General features: G+C 40.2%; 1 protein-coding gene across 3 annotated transcripts; it reads right to left on the bottom strand.

The window, feature by feature from the left end:
- Window positions 1-378: 378 nt before the first annotated feature.
- LOC131239415 (SWI/SNF complex subunit SWI3A-like) lies at window positions 379-15,529 on the bottom strand. 3 transcript variants are annotated; one of them, XM_058237113.1, is made up of 7 exons: window positions 15,349-15,526; window positions 14,694-15,277; window positions 6,188-6,679; window positions 5,602-5,771; window positions 5,433-5,482; window positions 860-1,020; window positions 379-765 (listed from the first exon to the last, which is right to left on the bottom strand). In XM_058237113.1, the coding sequence occupies exons 1-7, from the start codon at window positions 15,425-15,427 to the stop codon at window positions 568-570; spliced, it is 1,734 nt and encodes a 577-aa protein (XP_058093096.1). In that variant the 5' UTR covers window positions 15,428-15,526; the 3' UTR covers window positions 379-567. The 3 variants fall into 3 exon arrangements, 2 of the variants coding, with proteins under 2 accessions (XP_058093096.1, XP_058093098.1); XM_058237115.1 differs by having other exon boundaries at window positions 6,188-6,676; XR_009168212.1 differs by lacking the exon at window positions 379-765 and adding an exon at window positions 2,276-2,403 and having other exon boundaries at window positions 883-1,020; window positions 15,349-15,529.
- Window positions 15,530-20,668: the final 5,139 nt, after the last annotated feature.

Genomic DNA, 20,668 nt, shown 5'->3' with positions numbered 1-20,668 from the left:
AGAATGCAGAAGACCAAAAGTAAGTGGGCCCCACTCAATCAGAACTAAAATCCTCATGCAGTGTGGAAAGACCTAGGTGGCATATCATATAGTTCCTCTTGAGGTACATCCAGCCCGTAAAATAGACAGTTGGACGACTCAACATTGCAGTCAGACAACAGTGACCATACAGTCATGAGTTCTGAAGGTTTGAACACCGACCATCTAGAGCCATTCCTTTTTGCAGGCGGCTGATTGAGGGACACCAAAGTCCATTTCCTTGCTTTCCTGTACATGGCACATCCACATCCTGGACCACCAGATCAATGGCCCTGATCATCCAATGAACTGTGAGGAGAGCTGCATTAAAATACTAGCACAAGAACGGGGAGCAGGACATCAACAAAATTATCCGTATTCAATAGTCATGTTCCCCAGCAATAAAACTAGGAGGCCCTTCTCTCCCTTTTAATATTTTACAAACACATGCATACAACTGTTGGAAAGAAACCTTATTTTTCATGACATTCTCTCTTTAGTCTTTTCCTTCCCAAGTTAATAGAACAAATCCATGATACAGAAACTCCATTACAACAAGCTACTTGTCAACGACTTCACAAAACCATGATCCCTATATCTTGGAATGCCCACACGGAAAGCCTGTTCTAGAACATCAATCCAATCTGCAAATATGGACTCTTTTAGCTGCTGTATCTGGGCATATTCCTTTTCCATGATCGACTCCAGCTCCTCAAAATGTTTGATCTTGGATTGAATCTTATTCAGCTATTAACGGCAAATGCAAACAAAGAAATGCAAATCAGTACTCATCTTGAATGTGAAGCAGAAACAGGAAAGAAGAAGAAGAAGGATGAAGAACCTGTGCTTCGATTATAGTTGCCATTAGATGCTCTATTTCCCTGTCTTCCTGGTCTGCTAGTAACTTGGAATGAGCAGCTGCCGCTCCAAAAGCTGTTGCAATGGCAGCTCTGATATGCAATGTCGAAGGGCCTTTCTTCTGTGGGGCAGCCTCTAGTGTCTCTGTGAGAATACACATAAGAAAAGCATTTTTAACCTGAGTCATTTATCTCCAGTAGCACGATGAGTGTGCAAGCCACTGTGAAAGATCCAGGCCGTTCATCAGGGAAGGGCAAGGCCCATGATGGATGCGGCCTCGCTAAAAAAATTAAGACTCATCGTTTATCAGGCGGGATGCATATATACATTGACTGTGGACCATTGCTCTTTTCCAACTGTCTACTACTCGATTCATGCAACTGTGGTTTCCTAGTTCCAGGCCCACCTGATGAGACCGGCCTGATTTTTGGGCAAGGACATGCAGCTGTGGATGCCCCCATTGAACGGCCCAGATCTTGCACATGTGAAAATGTTGAATGAATGGCACAGATCTCACACATGTGATATAGGGTGCCTATGTTTGGTGATAGAAGATGTGCAACTGAACATAGCTTTCCTCATAATGCATGCGATGTCAGTAGTTTCCTAGTTTCCCTTCAAAAAGGCAAAAAAAGAAAGAAAAGAAATAAAAAAGAAAAGAAAAGAAAAGGCCATTATCAACATTTCTTTATTTTTTAATGGGAATCGAATTTTATATATATATATATATATATATATATATATATATATATATATATAGGCCATTATTCACACGACTTTAGAACGATAAATTAAATCAATTTATATATATATATATATATATAGAGAGAGAGAGAGAGAGAGAGAGAGAGAGAGAGAGAGATGAATGCTCACCTACGCACCAGTTCTCAGGAGAACCGTGATAACTTTTTGAAAACTCATCTCCCGTGATATGAGCCCAAAATCTGAACCGTTCATGTGATGCAGCATGCCATGAAACCCCCAAGGCCCAACTTTTACCCTGATCCAAAACTTTTGTGGGCCATGGAAAATTGAAACAGCTTTCTCCCTTGATTTGCCTCTTTTTTAACATGGCCCACCAAAGTTTTGGATTAGGGTAAAAATTGGGCTTTTGGGCTTATATCATGGGAGTTCTCGAAAAGTTCTCACGAGTTCCTGTGAGAACTAGTGCTCAGGTGAGCATTCCTCCACAAACACACACAAGGAAGCAGCACAAGACCACTGAGGCTTGCTTACCACTACATCCAGCAACCGTATCAGACTGAACTAGATCTTTTGCAAAGATCACTACGAACAACCATATCAGAATGAACTAGATCTTTTGCAAAGCAAATCACTACAAACTACTATTATCGTAGTTTACCAAACCAAACCAAAGTATAAAGCCTTATCCACACACCAGTTGATTTCATGCCTGAGGGAATTGATTCATCCAAGCCATCTGATCATCCACAGAGGGCCAAAGTGGACACACTGCTGGCTGATCAGGTCCATCCAATTACAGAGCAGGCCATCTGATTGAAAAATCTGGACAATCAAATCAAGAGTCACTGATCCAATCAGATAATTCCAAAACAGTAAATAGTTTTGGACTCTGGGGCCCACTAGTCCAACCATAGAACTCTTCTAGTGTTTACATACAAACATCATATAGAAATAAGGATCAGCACAAACCGTACAGCCCTTGTAACATTTGGATTTTTATATATTACTTCCTCATTAATTTGGTTTTTATATATACTATCTTAGGTGTGACCCACCTGATCAGAACTATTCACATAATCACATGTGGACTGTGGACCAACCAATACACACACATGGGCCAACTGATCATTATAATTTCATATTCACATGAACCATCCAATACATAACATGTGGGCCGCAAGTGGAACGGTAATTCATATACGTAGATCTGGTAAAGTATTAATTGATCAGTAACCATCCATCTAGATGGCAGAGATTCATAACCTTCCATCAATTCATTTGTACTCATGCATCACATGTATGAAAATTTCGCGAACACAGAAAAATAAAGTCTGATGATAATTTGATCACACAATTTACACTTTGAAGTTAAAATTCAAGTTTGATCAAATTAATAATGGGCACACTTGTTCATTCAATTGTGACCCTTCTTTAGAGAGAGAGAGAGAGAGGGAGAGAAACGAAACAACACTTGTGATTTCTACTTTACATGCCAACCAAACTCAAAAAATACACAATTTCTAGGAATCACTATGCCCTACTAGAGAGTGTTGTCCAAGCAGAAAAAACCATATTATTACCAGCAGCCGCAATACCTGTGCATTACAGTACCTGATAATTGAAGAGAGAGAGAGAGAGAGAGAGAGAGAGAGAGAGAGAGAGAGAGAGAGACGAAACAACACTTGTGATTTCTAGCCAACCAAACTCAAAAAATACAATTTCTAGGAATCACTATGCCCTACTAGAGAGTGTTGTCCAAGCAGAAAAAAACCATATTATTACCAGCAGCTGCAATACCCGTGCATTACAGTACCTGATAATTGAAATAACTAGGTCATTCAGATAACCCCAATCCAAATGACCCCTAAGGAGCCTTAAAAGAAGAAGTGCAAGGAAAATCGAGCGACAAACAAAAGGAAACATCAATGGATGAATCTAAGGGCAGATCTACAGATGGATCAATAAATGGATTTTTTTGGATATATCAAAGTCCAGATTGACAAAGGAATTTCTGGATGGTCTGATAATGTATTGATGGTTGAATAGGATGAGACAACTTGATGGATCAACTGACAAAAGGGAGCAATGGAGGATCAAACAATGGATGGATAGTTGGAAACAACTGAAGAAGTGGCGGAAAGTTCAATAGTCAGATTGGCAGATTTTTAAAAGGGTAATCAAAAGATGAACTTGAGGCCATATCAATAACATTCCAACACCAATTGGAGTGGATAGTCAGGATAACTGGTTAGATAGAAGACAGCGAACATCTTGACTTGTGCAAAGGACAAAGAAGCAATAGCACATGCTAATATGGGGTCAAGTGACAATTGAGCAAATCTTCGTCACCATCTATGACTGAAACTAGTGAAGACATGATATAAGGCTGACACATGGCCTGTGACTCGCACAAACTCAAGGAAGAGTTCCTTCAAGCCAGGGCAACTGATGCATCCAGGACATCTGATCATCCACATAGGAACCAAAGTGGAACCCATTGTTGGTAGATTGAATATCAGGTCTATCCAATTGAATACCAGGTCATCAAAAGGTTCTGATTGATCTGGCTTACATCAAGTGTTCACATTTAACTGATTACAGACCTGGACCACATCAACAGTCCTGAAAGAAAACATAGGATCAATGTTTTAAATAGCAGTAGCATGTTGCGTAACACTCATCCCTTTGTAGCATGTAGCATAAATAGCATAGCATGTAGCGTAAGCAACACACGATACTTCTATTTTTTAATTTAAAAATAGGAAAGATATGATAAATATTAAGAAAAAGGGGGAAATTATAAAATGCCTAAAAGATGATTCATTTTTTTTTATTAATTATCATTTATCAAAAGCCAATCCACATATATAAACCAAATCAAATAATTATCACATCATCAACTTTCTAAGCAAACAACTTTAACTAATAATGTCTAATTGAAACCACAAGTCACAAGTATGAAAAGATTAAAAAAATCCCACATGTTAAAAGTATCAAGTACAATACAAGTGTCACATTCCTCAACATTAGATACAAAGAAAATGTAAAATAATTATACAAATAATACATTGTAGTGTACGCTATATACGCTACACACTACGTAGCTGTAGCGTACGCTACGACCCCTGTAGCATATGCTACAGGGGATTTACGCTATTTACTACGCTACAGTGTATGCTACCAGCATATTTGAAACACTGCATAGGATAAATCAAGTGTGATTAGACAGCAGGGGGCCACAGATCCAATCAGATTATCCCAACATAGTAACCAGTTGAACTATGCAACCCACAAGTCCAACCACGCTGCTCCTCTAGGGTATATAAACAATAAGGGTTTGTACAGACTGTACAGCCCTTCAGTCCTATATTAGTATGTATTCTTTTAATAGAAAAAACCTTTCAAAAACCTTTTAATAGAGAAAGGATTCTATATTTAGTTGCTTAATTTGTTTGGATTCTTTCTTTTATTACAATTTTTTAAGGACTAGATTAGATTCAGTGGGGAAATTTATACAAGGACCAAGGCTTTTTAGGTTTTTGTATGCAATGGCTATACATACAAATCCCTACGTGTGAAACCATGACACAATTATGCTGAACTAAATTGAGTTTTCTGTAGTTAATGTTTCTAGAAGAGTGGCTATTCCTCCTTCGTTCTAGCATCAAGACTAGAAGGTTATTGTCTTCTCCAACAGTCCATCATTTGGGCCCATATATACTATAGCATCCACTTGGAAGATTTTATCTAGAATGGCAAGTCTTCATATTTCTTCAAAAATTTCAATTTCCTTCAAGTTTGCTACATCAAAACCTCATGCTATGTAAAGGTATTTCAATAGAGACAGTTACCTGTTTGTTTATGGTCCTCTTCTGTTTCCACATCTTCAACTTTAGGGACTCTGTAACAGGTGGGGAAGAATAAGGCAGAATACATTGGCTTTAGATAAAAATGTCCATTTCTTTTATAAAATTTTTACAGTAAGGTGTAACTTTATGAGCAACAAGACCGAAAGCTAACCTCACTGGCTCGGTATTACAAGTAGGAGACCCAAACTCATATGTAACACAATCCTGTTCGGCCTCAAAGATCTCCCTAGCACACGGGTTCTCATCGCACAATGTCGCAACAGTGGCATCAGCTGCAGCAGCTGCAATATGTGGTCCAACTACTGTAGAAAGGAGAGCTACCTAACATGAACATTGTTAGTTTTTTATGCAGAAACATTGTTACAAATTTTACAGACCCACTTATAGCTCCAACATGTGTGGCACATCCAACCAAAATAGGCATTGGATGGCTCCATCGTGTCAATGCCCTAGCGTAAACAAAATTCAGACTGCAGGTCCAATCATGTGGCCATACATGTAAGTTGAATGCGGATCGCCAGAGATTTTATTTTTAACCATCAACTATTTTCATACATGTTTTTGCCGACCAGAAGATGAACCAGCCCATTTTTGCGCCAGACATCTCGACTTGCAGCACCCAACTGGTGTGCAGCTTCAATGGGGCACACATGCAACATTAGCACACATGGTAGCAAATAGGCAGGGACATATGTAGTGGGTGGTGTTTAAAGAAGCAGATCTATGCAAATGAATACCTGTTTCATTAGAGAACTACCAGCATCTGCAAAAGAGTTAACACATTGTCGCTTCGGAGGAGGGTCCTCGGTCTCACCCCGTTCAATCTGCTCAGTCTCACTTGTATACTCTTGATGTTGCTCTTCGGTTTTGATGGGCTCCTCATTCTCAACCGTAGCATCTTGCATCAGTTTAACATTGCCTGTGTGGCTAATCAAGTTCCTATCATCACCTTTAACACTGATGGTTCCCAATATATGCTCACCGAACGGTAACTGTATGAGCCGCGAAATACAATCAAGTTTGCTCTTGGTTCGTACGTGTTGCGCAACAGCATTCCAATCATCTCCATATTTCACAACAGCCTCTAAAAGAAGCAAAGTCTCTTCATCAGTCCATATTCCATGATTTCCAGTAACATCTGCATCAATGAACTTGAAATCATCTGCCACCTTGCTGTCCCCACAATTCTCATTTTCAAAGCACTTTGCACATATTAGTGAGCCTCTCTGCTGGTAGGAAAAAAAGGAGATCAGAGGATGCATAATCATTATAAACATATAAAAGAATATTGACCTGAAAATAACAAGTCCTTTCGAGACCTCAAAGATCCTGAAATAACAAGAGAAGTTTGTCTCACCTTCAACTGAAAGAAATAAATGCACAGTTCACAGCATAGATGACAGCATATTATATGGGAGAAGATCCAGTCCTCCCACTCTCCATACCATAGACAGGCATACATGTATACGAGGATGGCAGATAAGGAAATGATGCACGTAAGTGCTATTGTCAGAGTCATGCATAGCTATGCTGAGTGCTATTGTAAGGAGCCCTAATAAGGGTATGGATAAACACCCCTTCCCTAATAAATGCACAGTTCAACAGCATAGATGACAGCATATTATATTCCTCCCACTTTCCATACCATACACAGGCATACATGTATACAAGGATGGCAGATAAGGAAGTGATGCACGTAAGTGCTATTGTCAGAGTCATGCATATCTATGCTCAGTGCTATTGTAAGGAGCCCTAGTAAGGGTATGGATAAACACCCCTTCCCTAAGACAAAATCCATAGGGGTTTTGAACATTAAGGGCCTGTCTGTTAGACACATGAAAATGGGCTCATGTCATTTTAGTCAATAATAAGTATGTATTAGAGATCATGATCTCTAATACATCATTATGATTGAATCCCTAGTACATAATTATGATTAATTAAATGGAATTCTTTATTAGAGATCATGATCTCTAATGCATAATTATGATCAACTAAACTAAGATTAACTCATTTTCAGGCGTCTACCGAATAGGCTCTAAGACTTTTTTTAGTATAGTGAACTTAGTCACACCAATTCAACCTTTAGATAGGAATGGTGGCTGAAAGAGGATTCATAAAGCTATGCCTAAATAGCTAGAACAAGGCTATGATGATGATGACAGCAGCAGCGATCATGATGATCATGACGAATCATGCCAATTCATCTACAATCTAACTTTGGAGTTGGGACACTGTTAAGGAAATATTTTAACATGATTTTACTCGATTGAGTTATGGAGCTGAAATGATGATAATGAGATGTATGAGTGGCACGATGAGACAGGAAGGATAGAATTAGAAATGAATGCATTTAAGGGAGCATAGCAGCAGCACCAATAGGTAATAAGATCAGGGAAACTAGACTTAGATGGTTTCATCATGTGCAATAGAGACCAAGAATTGCGCCAGTTAGAAGTGAGTTGGTGCAAGTTGAATGCTCTAAGAGGCAAGGGGAAGGCCCAAAAGGACATGGGTTGAGGTAGTAATAAACAGCCTTGATTAATATGTTCTAACTAAGTTAGAGCCCTTCATAGAGTGGAATGGCAGGACAGGATTCATGTAGCTGACCCCAATTAGTTGGGATAAGGCTTCAATGATGACGATGATGACTATACTTAATGAGTTGTAATCAATCCTTGTCGTACCCATATCATAAGAACTTTGATTTAGAGCATCCACTGTATTTGATACTTGTCGTACTCCATACCCACACCCATAATCAAGTAAGCAAATGAGGTCAATGTGGCAAATAGCAAAATTGAGCATGATGACCATTTTGGCCAACAGCTGTTCTGCTCCATGCAAATATAGTAACTTCCAGTTGCAGCTTTAAAATGATGTTTGGGAACAGTTTCCCATCCATATCATACAGCTTTGACAGGTACTTAAGAATGCCTGCCAGGAGTCCTTCTCTTTAAGCCTAACTGATAGGATCAGTAAAGATGTTTAGGGGCCAACTTTCTATGGAGGAGGCTTCTAAGATGGAGAGGGCTGAGTTTCTTGAATATGGATAAGATATAAGACAAACAAAACTTGACCTGACCAACCAAACCAACCCGAAAGTCCAGGCTTCTAAGATGGATAGGAGCTGCAGGTAGAGGTGGCAAAACTTGACCCGACCAACCATCCCAACCCGAAAGTCTGGGCTTGGATCAACCCATTTACCATATGGGTTGGGTTGGGTTTGGTTTGTTATTTCTCAACCAAAATTAAATGAGTTGGGTTTGGGTATGGTGGGCTGGACCCGGTGGATCATGAATATGGTCCATCCGTACTTCCTCGCTAAATGCTAATAAAATATTATGTGTGTGTGTGTGTGTGTGTCTGTTTTATATATTGTAACATTGGGATTTTTATATATTACTTCCTCACTAATTAGGTTTATTTTCATCGCACTACTTTGTGAGTTTTTCCAAATTCCGTTACATTAGGGGAGCTTTTTATTCATAAATGATAAAAATGCTCCTCTTTATTAAATGAGGAAGCAAACCTTGTTATTTTTATAAATGGAAAAACTGCCCCCATACATAAAATGGTGTGTGTATGCGTTCATCTTGTCCAACAGGGTCCCCCTACTAGTGAAGTGGGACACAACATAAAATGGTGTGTGTATCCTCCTCCTCCTCCTCTTCTTCCTCTTCTTTTTATTTTTTTTATTTTTTAACACTTGCCACTGACAAGTGACAACGCACCCTACATGAGCGAGATCCAAGCTATTCGTCAGGCTATTCCCAACCTCTAAGACTTCTTGGCCCAATAACCAGGCTCGTCTACTAGTTATGTGGCACATGCATATAAAAAAGAAATTGACTGATAAAGAAATTGCTGACCATCCATATTTAATATACACATGTGGCCTAATTATTTTTTGGCTAGGTCATGTTCATGGTGGAACACAAGTGATGAAGGTCATGTCATGTACATGTATTGGCCCATCTGGTACAAAATCGTCCATTTCATGCGAGTATACCAGGAATAGTTTTCGATATAGTAAAGAAAGGAGATCCAGTGCTAGCAATATTTATTTGAATTAGTGATCAAACTTTCATTATCTGTACATTAGTGCACATCTACAAGATCCAGAACTTTCATCTGTCAGCCATACCTACTGATCAAAGATCAGTTGAGAATTACAAACAAACAGTTAGGGAAAGTTCCAACCAATGGTCAATGTTTATAGCAAAAGTACAGTAGATGAACGATCCTGATACATTGCATGTGTTCCACATCTAGACAGATTGAGACATTGAGTGCTTGGGAACTCATTCATATATAAACATTTAGAATAGATGGGCCTGCAATCTACCATGAAATAATGTCTTCTTGATAGAGTATCTATTAAGATGAGAATACTCTCTCAAAGGATGCATCCTGTATACATTTACAAAAGAAGAGGGTTTTGTCATGAATTTATACACAGGGCATTTTCATCATTAATGGAAAAAGGTTACTTAATTAAACTGAAGGAAGGGAAAATTAACAGAAAGTATTGCCATGAAAATAAACTTACTTAATGAGGTAGCTTAATGAAAAGTTTATGTAATTTGGTACCGGAGTGTAAATACTATATTAACGAGGTAGTAATATAGAGCCATAAACTTGGTTATAAGGGTTATAATTTGGATCATAGTAAGGGTTTGATTCTATATAAACTAATAGTTCTAAGTAAATGATTGAAATTTTTATATTTTCTACAATATTTTATATTCTTTAATTAAATGGGTCAAATAGGTTGGGTTTGGGTTGACCATTTATATGTGGCTTGTGTTGGGATTGAGATTTTCAACCCGCCCATTTAATAAATGGGTTGGGTTTGGATTGGATGCATCCTCATCATGACTTGAACTCAACCCGACCCATAGGGGTGTACATCGAGTCGAACCGAGTTGAGCTGGCCTCAGCTCGAACTCGGCTCAGCTCGGTTCGGTTAGCAGCTCGGGCCAATTCGAGCCAAGTTCGAGCCAAGTTCGCCTGTGCAACATTTTCACAAACACCCAGACTGCACCTTCAAAATCCCACTGTATGTAAAACAGCTGCAATGGTTTTACAGGTATTTTATCAAACACCTTCTAAACAACATAAAAATCAAGAAAAAAAAAAAAGGGAGTATTTGTTTCATATACATACCTTCCTTGCCACCAGCCACACTTCGTTGAGTCATTTCATCAAACACTTGGTGAGCAACATCAATATCAAAGTAACCGAGTCACTGAACTGGTTCGATCTGAGTTCGATTCAAGCCGGGTTTGATCCGAGTTGAGTTGAGCTGGGGCCAGCTCGAACTCGGCTCGAACTCATTTTCAAGCTCAAAAAATCAGCTCGACTCGGCTCGAACTCAGCTTCGAATCGAGCTTTTTCAAGTCGAGTCGAGCAAGCTAACCGAGCTAGCTCGGTTCGTGTACACCCCTACGGCGACCCATTGCCACCCCTAGCTGTAGGCCACCTTCTGTAAATAATAGACATGGGACTAAACCCACAAGACAATGACACCTCAGAAACTAGCATGGATATACATCAATAAAGCCCAAGAGATTGTTGAGGTCGTATTCTCAACATTGCTAACCAATGTGGGAATAAACCTACAAGACAATAACGCCATACAAATTAGCAATAGATATATTAATAACCACTAGAAAAGTGTTGAGGTTCTGTTCTCAACACTTCAAGTCACACTGGACAACTTGGTTTCTAATGTGACTATTTCAACCATAGTAGCCTAGTGATGAGTGGTCAAATTTGTTTTGTCCCATCTCTTTCCCTTGTTTGCTAAGGGTCGCATCCTTTATGCCTTCGGATAGGCCAAATAGATTACAATCACTATATAGATTATAGACACGAACAGCTCCATACTCACAATCTGAGATTGTGTTTTAGGTGAATTTCTAACATCTATTCATTCCATTGTTTTTCAAGGCTTAAAAAAGAGTTAAGGCACTTTGAATTTCTACAAATGTTTGCACCTAAGAAGCATGAAGCCAGTTGGAAATAGTGAAATCCCATATGAAAACACAAAATCCCTCTCGGCACCCATGTTCCAGATCAGATCATGATGTTTCTCAAGAGAAACAAAAGGACAAAAGCGCCATTCCACCGGTTACCTGTAACGCACATTAAGTATATAATATATTCTGATTAAAAGTTACCTAGCCAAGATGCTAAATTGTCGAGTAGGACTGACGTTGAAGAGTATCAAAATCTTCTAACAAAATGGTTGGTCCGTTATTTTTTCCTCAGGTGGTCCATGCAAGATAGAAACCGTGATGAGCAAATACATCTGGATACCAATCCAGGAAGCAGAGATATGACATTGCAACTCCCAAAATCTAAGAGAGGGATTTGCAAAGGGTATTTCATTCAACAATTTAACAATGAGAAAATTGCTCAACATTCAGCTCACACAATTGAACATTTTTAAAACATATTTTACAAGCATTTGAACAACATCTAGTATGAGTACCTGCTTCATTATGATACTGTGATCCCATGTAACTTGGACACAAATATGTGCATGGATGTCAGACGACATGGGGTGCATCATATGGTGGCTTTTAAAAGTCAATTCACCAACACATTTGTACAAACATTTTAAATAATAGAAATTATACTTTAATTGCATATGGCAATTATTTATACGTAAAGAGTTCCAAAGATTATTATTATTTTTATTTTTTTGAACGATAAAGAGTTCCAAAGATAGATAACAATAGCAATAAACCTATAAGTTAAAAAAGTATTACAAAATAAAAGACAGCAATAATTAAAGACCAATTTAGTTACCATCGAAGTTGTGTTTGAATAAGCTATTTTGGACACACCTGTCCAGTTAAGGCTTGTCTAAATAGGCTTCCACAGACAGGTTTTTTCTTGTCTCGAGTCTTGACCACTATTTGTCAAACACCCTCTGATAGGCGTGGATGGATAGGCACATGTGGCACCTGTGTGCATTTGGCACATGGACACACATGGATATGTGGAGCGCATGTAGATTGATAGTGGCACATGTCAAGCGCTTGAAGATATACGGTAGCACATGCGGCACACGTGCATACTAGAAGCCACGTGTGTACATGTGAGGCGATTGATGATTGATAGTAGCACAAGTAGCACGGTAGAAATTATTATTATTATTATTTTTTTTTTTTAAGCCATATGGTGTACTTTATATAACTGGATAAGTGTGCTGCTGCTATTTTATAGAGATTGCAGTCCGGATAAGATGTTAGTTTGTGTATAGCCCTTCCTCCAATTTTATTGGAATTGGTGCCCAAAGATGGTTGATAAACCATGGAGCGTGCTGCTATCCGAATAAGGCTATTCAGAAATAACTTTTTGGGTAACCACATGGGCCTTAAACTAACAAATTCTTCATATAAGTTTTGTCCAGGAGTATTGGGGATGCATCCACATGGCACAATTTCAAAACTTGTTGTCCTCGTTACATTACACAGCAAGCACACTAACGTAGGGGCATTTTCACACTGGGCTCAAGTGGGGTGGCATGTGGGATGCAGGGGCACACTCGGGATAGGCGGCCCGTAGAACCCATGGATTTGGGGCCCGTGTGAGGCGGGTGGCTCATGTGAGGCGGAACCCATGAATTTGGGGCCCACAAGGAGAGTTCGACCCAAGACCTAACCTATGGATTTTGGGCCAGGGTTATGAAATAAATGGATTAATCCACCATGTTCTATCAATTCCAGCTTTTAGAGCAAGTGGTTAATTGTCCGGCATCAAACACTAAGCATATTAACGTATTTGGGTATCCTATGCTCCTGTTATGGAAAGAATAGACAACTTTTGTATAGGTTGGTAAGCTAGACACAAACCGAGAGACCTCAATGTTGAAGCACACCGTGTCTATGATTGACCTAAGGTCTTGAACAATGGAAAGAATAGATCATACACATCGAACAAATGGTAAGCAAAATGTCATACGGCAAAAAAAAAAAAAAAAGGTATGGGAGATGTGTGTGTTTAATTTGGTCTTGATCATTAAAATGAAGGTCAAAAATTCGTTCAAAGAAACGAAGACAAGAAAAGTTCATAGGACGAAAAGTTAGGATTTAATTCAGGTTCGACTAAGAACACAGTGGGATAAAAAAATAAAAATAAAAAACTTTTCATGTGTAATGTGTATATTATATATAAGGTCAAATTAGAAATCTTCAATTAAAATGACTGAAGTTCTATAGGCAAGAGCAATAATTTATATAGGTAATCAAATAGTGGGTTAATATCATTCTAGGACTCTCCCAAATACTTCCTTTTCAAGTGATCCCTATATAAACCAATCTACCTAGTTCTATCAATGGATGAGGACCACCAAGCTCTATTTTTTAAATTGCTCTTAAATTATTATTTTTTAGATACAATGCATCCTTTTGGGGGAAAAAAAAGTCATTTCTAATTTGGTTTGCCACAAAAAAATATTTTTTCCCCATCTTCTGAAATATAGGGAGTTTTATACATTGAGGTAAATAAAAAATAAAAAATAAAAATGGAAGGATACTAGGCATTGGAGCATTATACAAGTTTTTCTCAAATATGAGAAGTTTTGTCAACTATGCATCAAAGTAACCAAGCTCCCCAAGATTTCAAGATATGCTCTCTCTTAACAGGGCACAGTACTTCATTTCACATCGGAATTTTTATTCTTATTTTTATTTTATTTTTTTTAGGGGTCACATTGGACAAATTCAAATCCACCATAATATCACAAACAAAGGAATCATTGGATTGTGATGCATCTCGACAAATGTATAGTGTTTCAATGTGCCAATCCATACAAATCAGATCCTGGTTCAACAACCCCAGGATGGATGCAGAATTTACCAAAAATCTTCCAGACAAGAAGATCATAGCTGCATTCTCTTCTCAACCAACCATTTTCAAGCCACTGATAAAAGTTTTTTTTTAATCTTCCAATCTGCAAGAATTTTGAGGCATCCACCATCTACAGTGGGACCCAGCAGATCAACAGTCTGGATCAAAAAACAATGGCCCCACTTGCATGGACTGGAAATTCAGGAATCACTATATGCATCCTGATGCATTGGGGCCAACATTTCCTCCACAAACACATTATCATCAAAATCAAATCACAACATATTGAAATATGACTAACAAAATACCCTTTATTTTATCCTTTACAAAACAAATTAGCATCATTCTAACAAAAATTGAAAAAAAAAAAAAAAATACCTTTGCTGACTTATAATAGCCCGAAACGCAATCTCCCCCGCAATTCCAGCACCAATTCTGCCGACCTACCTCCCCAAACACATCCGAATATGACGTCAGCGGTGGCAATCTCAAACCTCCACCCCCGCTGCCGCCACCACCTCCACCAACACCCTCCGCCCCTTCCTCACCATCACCCTCTACCGTGGGGCCCGCCAAAGCCTTCGACGAATTCGGAAACTCCACAACCCGTACCCCATACGGCGACCCCTCCTCAACCACAACCTCACATCGCGGCACCCCCGCATCCTCAACCGCTTGATCGCCATCGCCGCCGACATCCGACGGCGAGGAAATGCCGAAATTGATCAAACCCCATCTCTCCAAGAATCTATAGATCTTATGGATGGCCCCGACGTCGCCGATCAAGCATTTGCGAACGTCGGTAAATACGAGCCGTCGGGAAGGGTCTTCTCGGTATTTGTTGATGATGAAGTCTCTGTATTCTTTGTAGATTTTGGGGGTTTTGGAGATTGAGGAGTTGTTGAAGAATTCGCTGTGGGCGATTCTTTCGTTGTGGTGAATTTCATCCCATGAGAACCAGCCTGAGGTGCGCCGAGGTGCGTAGGTTAGTTATAGTTAACACTTAGAGAGAGACAGTGAGAGAGAAGCTTACTAGAGTAGTTTGGGATGGTGTAGAGTTCGTGGTCGGATTCCGAGTCGGAACGTCGAGGAGGATCGTCGGCAGTGTGCATCTCGGAAGAGATAGAGAGAGACGGTTGTTTTAGGTTTTGGGGAGTTACAGGATGCTCGGGTAGCGTGGCTTCATGCGCAGGCAGTCAGCAGTGGACGCCGTTTGGCTAGTGACGCTGTGGTCGGTGCTATGTGGGCGCACCATGATCTATGTATTTTATTTACACCGTCCATCCATTTTTAAACATCATTTTAATAATTTATCCCATAAATGAGGGGATCAAAATCTCGGGTGGACCACACCATAGAAAAACAGCAGTAATTAAACGTCTACCATTAAAAACTTCGAAATTCACCAGAAACTGATATATAATATCTCCTATTGGCATTGGATGATATCATAGGGGGTTTTGATAAAATCCTTTCCGTCGTTCATTTGCATGGGACTAAATGCAAGTCATACCACCTAATACCACTTAAGACACTTGGGGCCTATTTGGCCGGGCAGATTAGAAGGGATTGGATGGTATTGAAAGGGATTGGAAGTTAAATCCTAGGATTGGCCAGGCGTGCCAAACAGACTGGGTGATCTGATCCCGTGATATAGCAATCCTGTGGATCCTAAGACAATCCACTGACAACACCATCATTACCTTTAAATCCCATCCAATCCACCCTAATCCGTTCAAAATTGCCTGCGACATGTTTGGTTTGAGGGATTGGAAGGGATGGGAAGGTTTAACCTTGGGATTGGCTAGGCTTGCCAAACAGACTCGATATAGCAATCCCATGGATCTTAAGACAATCCACTGAACAACACCATCATTACCTTGAAATCCATGCCATCCACCCTAATACCATTCAATCCCTTCCAATCCACCCGGCCAAACGGGGCCTTAATTACATACCTTATGTGACGCCCCGTTGTCGTCTGAAAAAAATGGATGGACAACATGCATGAGACACATACATCATGCCGGGGTCCACAGAGCACAGTGGTTAAATTAAGTGTGCTTGTTGTGGAACCTGCCGTCACTTAGTCGCCTTCCCAAAATCAAATTGTTTGAATGATGGTAAATATTTGTGGACGCTTGTTCATTGAAATGGTACCACTGCCTTTTCTTTTTTTTTTGTTCCATTTTTAACTGTCTAATTATGGTCCACCAACCTAAGAGTCTGATGATCAAATTTGCATAATTTTTTATTCATGGTACACATACACTTGAAAGTATAACTTGCAAAGTTTAACTTATATACCAAGTGTGCAAGTTTTAACCATTGATGCGTCATTCATCATCCCATGTCTGATATGTAGCTAGGTGGGGCCATTGGGATGGTTACGAGAAATCAACTACGTACATTTGGTTTACCGAATCACGTTGGTATACGGATAAAACATGAGGCAGATCCAAGACCAGGGTGAATTGATAAATTTGTGCTTCAATTCATCATGATGTAGTAGGAATGATTCTACAAACGTATGGATGCCATATAAACATAATGTGAAGCTTGGGTAAGTTTCAGCCGGAGGCATTTTCTTGCCTTTTTCTCGTGGTAGGACCTACTTTAGGCTTGGATTTATCTCATTTTTTGAGCTCATATCATGACATGAGCGAACAAAACTATTGTTGTAAACGAGCCAATCGTGTCAAGATTGACTCAACTTGGCTTGGCTCAACTTGACCAGCAAGCTACCCCAATTCAATTTCAGCTTGGCTTAGTCCTTGAGCTTAATTGACTAGCCAATTTGGCTCGGCTCAGTCAGCAACTCAGCCCAACTCATGCCAAGCTTGAACTCGATCTTTCGAGCCAAGTTCGAGTTTAAGCCAGTTGAGTACAAGTTTAGGTTTTAGAGTTATATATATATATATATATATATATATATATATATATATATATATATATATATATATATATATATATATATATATATATATATATATATATAATTTATTTAAATATATAAATATTAACAAATTATTTATATTAAGTGAACCCAATCCAGGTTAAATTCATTCAAACCAAGTCAAGTTCAAGTTAAGTTTCAACATGAGTCGAGTCAATCTTTTTCAAGTGAGTGATTTAACCAAGCTAACTCGGTTCATGTGCACCTCTAGCAAGGACCTTGTAATGGTCTCGTAACAGCTATGTAATGAATTATAACCGCTTCATAAAAATCATGTAACGGTCCTATAATAATATTTTCAAATAAAAAAAGTGTCGTAACGGCCGTTACAAGTCTTTAACGGACGTTACGGTTACTACTATTTTACATACAATGAGAATTTGAATATACAGTCCATATGTTTGTGAAAATGCTTCACAGGCGAACTCGGCTCGATCTTGGCTCCAACTAGCCCGAGCTGCTGACTGAACCAAGCCGAGCTGACTAGTTAGGCTTGAGGACCGAGCCGAGCCGAGTTCGAGCTGGTCAGCTAGTGGCCGAGCCGAGTCGAGCTTGGCACAAGCTTGACTCGACTCGACTCGTATACACCTCTAATATTAAATGAACCTGATCGGATTTCAATTGAGTCAAATTCCAAGCTGAGTCAAGTCAAGCTCGGTCTAGCTTGGAGTCGGCGCACAATTTTTTCAAGCTCAAGAAATCAACTCGACTCAGTGTGCATGTGAGGCCTGCCCTAATGAGTGCACCGGCCTAATTAATGGGCCATTGCATGTTTGTGGCATGAGTGGCAACATGCAATGGCCCAGTTGATGAATGGCCTGCATTTCGCATGTGTCATGAGTCACCTCTTCAGTCTATCCGCCTGTAGTCACCTTGTCACTTCCGCCTTAGGTATATGCCACCTCCACATCTCGTAAACACTTTTTCTGAAAACATGTTAGATCATCACCTTAAATCACTGGTTTCATGTTTGTGTCTTTAGCTATCCCTTGTCCCTTTCTGGGTATGTGCAATTGCATATAATAGATAGTTTCATGTGTTCTCATTCCTCTTATAATTGCCTTTCTGAGTATGTGCAAGTTTGGGCTTATCCATATCTTCATAGCTAGAAAGGAATATATATATATATATATATATATATATATATATATATATATATATATATATAAGCAGGAAAGAAAGAAAGAAAAGAAAGTAATGTTTATTTTTTCGAAATATGCCATCTAAACCATGTTCCCCATCTCTATGTAACTCAATTGCGAAATATACTTTTGAAGGCAGAAATACCATACTTGAGCATTTTCTCCCTTGCTTGTCATATAATAACCATTGACTATTTGCAGGTTCTTGACGAAGCTGATCGAATGCTTGACATGGGATTCGAACAAGAAGTTCGCTCCATATTGAGCCAAACATCCTCTAGTATGTGACTAATGGGATCCATTATTATTATTATTATTATTTTGCAGTGATTAGAATGACACACAGCATTTTTTTAGAGCAAAATGTTATTAATGATTTCACCTTTAAAAAATTGTTATTAATGACTGCTAAGTCTACTTAGATCATGAACATTTGTCTATCTTTTGCAGCCCGATAGACAGTAATGTTCCGTGCAACATGACCTCTTGTAGTTCATCAGTCAGCTCAAGAGTTGATGGATCGAAACCCTATTATGGTGTGCTTCTTGAGGAATGTTCAACCTTTCAATTGTGGTGGTTCATGTCTTTTGATTTGTAATCTACTGCTTTTTTTTTTTGTTTCTTCTTTCTTTTCAGGTTGTTGTGGGCTCTGATGATTTAGCTGCAAACCATGATGTTATGCAGATAGGAGATATTGTTGGGAACAAAAGATATAAGTCTGTAGATTCGGACTTAATGCCTCGGCCGCCTAAGAATGTGCCAAACCCGAGGCATGATTCGCAAAACCGAGACAAAAGTTGAGTCGGTTCCGACGACAAAGGTTGAGTCGGTTCGGACGACTCATCCGCACTCCGGGCATGCGTCGGGCGGACCACCTTACCAGATCGGCCATCGCAAGATCAAACCTCATCCCGGATATCTTGGGATAAGATCTCCAACCCCGAAGTTCACGGGATCGGATGAAGGCTCCAGATGGGCACGACCCAAATCCCCGGGATACTAGGAGAAGATCCCGCGCACAATATCAGGAAGAGAATCCTCGTGCGATTAAATGCCCCAGCAGCTATAAAAGAGGGACCCCGATCACCCTGAAAGGTACGAAAGAAATTCTCTCTAAACAGCTCCTCAATACTCTTAGACCCAGAATCCAGGCCTGACTTTGGCATCGGAGGGTCCCCTGCACAAGCCAGGGTCTCCTTTGTCCCCTTTTTTCTTTTGTGCAGGTACACGAAGGTCCAAGAGGAGGAACCGGACATTTGCATCAACAGCTTGGCGCCGTCTGTGGGAACGTACAAAAAGCCATCTCGTATATCAATACCGATTTCAATGGTGATGACTAGAAGGACGGTCCCAGAAGAAGATTTGAATGAGAATGCGATTACAGGGCCAGCGGGTCCGATCGCGGTTCCCGCAGCCCAGAACCCACCTAACAACCGCCGACGAGGGGCGACCGGAACAAGCAACAATCAACGGGTCGCGACGATGGGCGGTTGGACAAGGAGGTTCAAGAAATTCGCTCCGATATGAATATGATGAAGCAGATGTTGGAACGAATGTATCAGCAGCAAATGCCGCCACTCCCGCATCCTCAAGGGGAGACAACACACGCCGACGGCGGCGGTTGATCCTCAACCTTCCGCGCCGCAGTCTTCCGGCCGAGCCAACCCCAAGGCGGATCGGAACCATCTCCAGCGCGGCCAACGCTTCCCTGCCCCCGACCGATCTTCGACACGAGATAGAGCGAAGAAGGCGCAACCGCCCATCCATGGAAGGCACTGCAGAGAGCAGAGAACCTTGGAAAGCCGATATTCAAAATTTAAAAGAGAAGTGCGGGAAGAAATGGCGAAAGAGATGGCGGACATAAAACACGGCCGGAATGTATATCCAACCGGGTCCGCGAAGGCGTCCCCCTTTGTGGACTCTGTAATGAAGGCTCGGTTGCCCGAGAGGTTTCGATTACCTCAAATCACTCCTTTCACCGGCAAGACCGACCCAACGGAGCACATCGAATGCTTCAGAACCTATATGGAGCTCCACGATGCCTCGGATGCAGTAATGTGTCGGGCCTTTTCTCTTACATTGACCGATGTAGCTCGACTGTGGTTCAAACAGTTGAAACCAAAGTCCGTCGGTTCATTCGCTGAGCTGAGCGACGCCTTCCTCACCAACTTCATCGGCGGAAAGAAGAAATTGAAGCCCCCTGCACATCTGAACAACGTAGTTCAAAAGCAGGGAGAGCTACTGAAAGATTATAT

The sequence above is a fragment of the Magnolia sinica genome, chromosome 3, assembly GCF_029962835.1.
Source record: "Magnolia sinica isolate HGM2019 chromosome 3, MsV1, whole genome shotgun sequence".
NCBI classification, from domain to species: Eukaryota; Viridiplantae; Streptophyta; class Magnoliopsida; order Magnoliales; family Magnoliaceae; genus Magnolia; species Magnolia sinica.
The sequence above is the reverse complement of the archived record's forward strand: the minus strand, read 5'-3'. Positions and strand labels throughout refer to the sequence as shown.

What these genes read in the sequence shown, in the direction of transcription:
- LOC131239415 (XM_058237113.1), bottom strand. Translation starts at nt 15,427, where the DNA reads ATGCACACTGCCGACGATCCTCCTCGACGTTCCGACTCGGAATCCGAC. An exon ending in CACCATCCCAAACTACTCTA is followed by an intron (nt 15,278 to 15,348) that starts GTAAGCTTCTCT and finishes GGCGCACCTCAG; the next exon opens with GCTGGTTCTCATGGGATGAA. An exon ending in GTAGTTCTCTAATGAAACAG is followed by an intron (nt 5,772 to 6,187) that starts GTATTCATTTGC and finishes TGTTCATGTTAG; the next exon opens with GTAGCTCTCCTTTCTACAGT.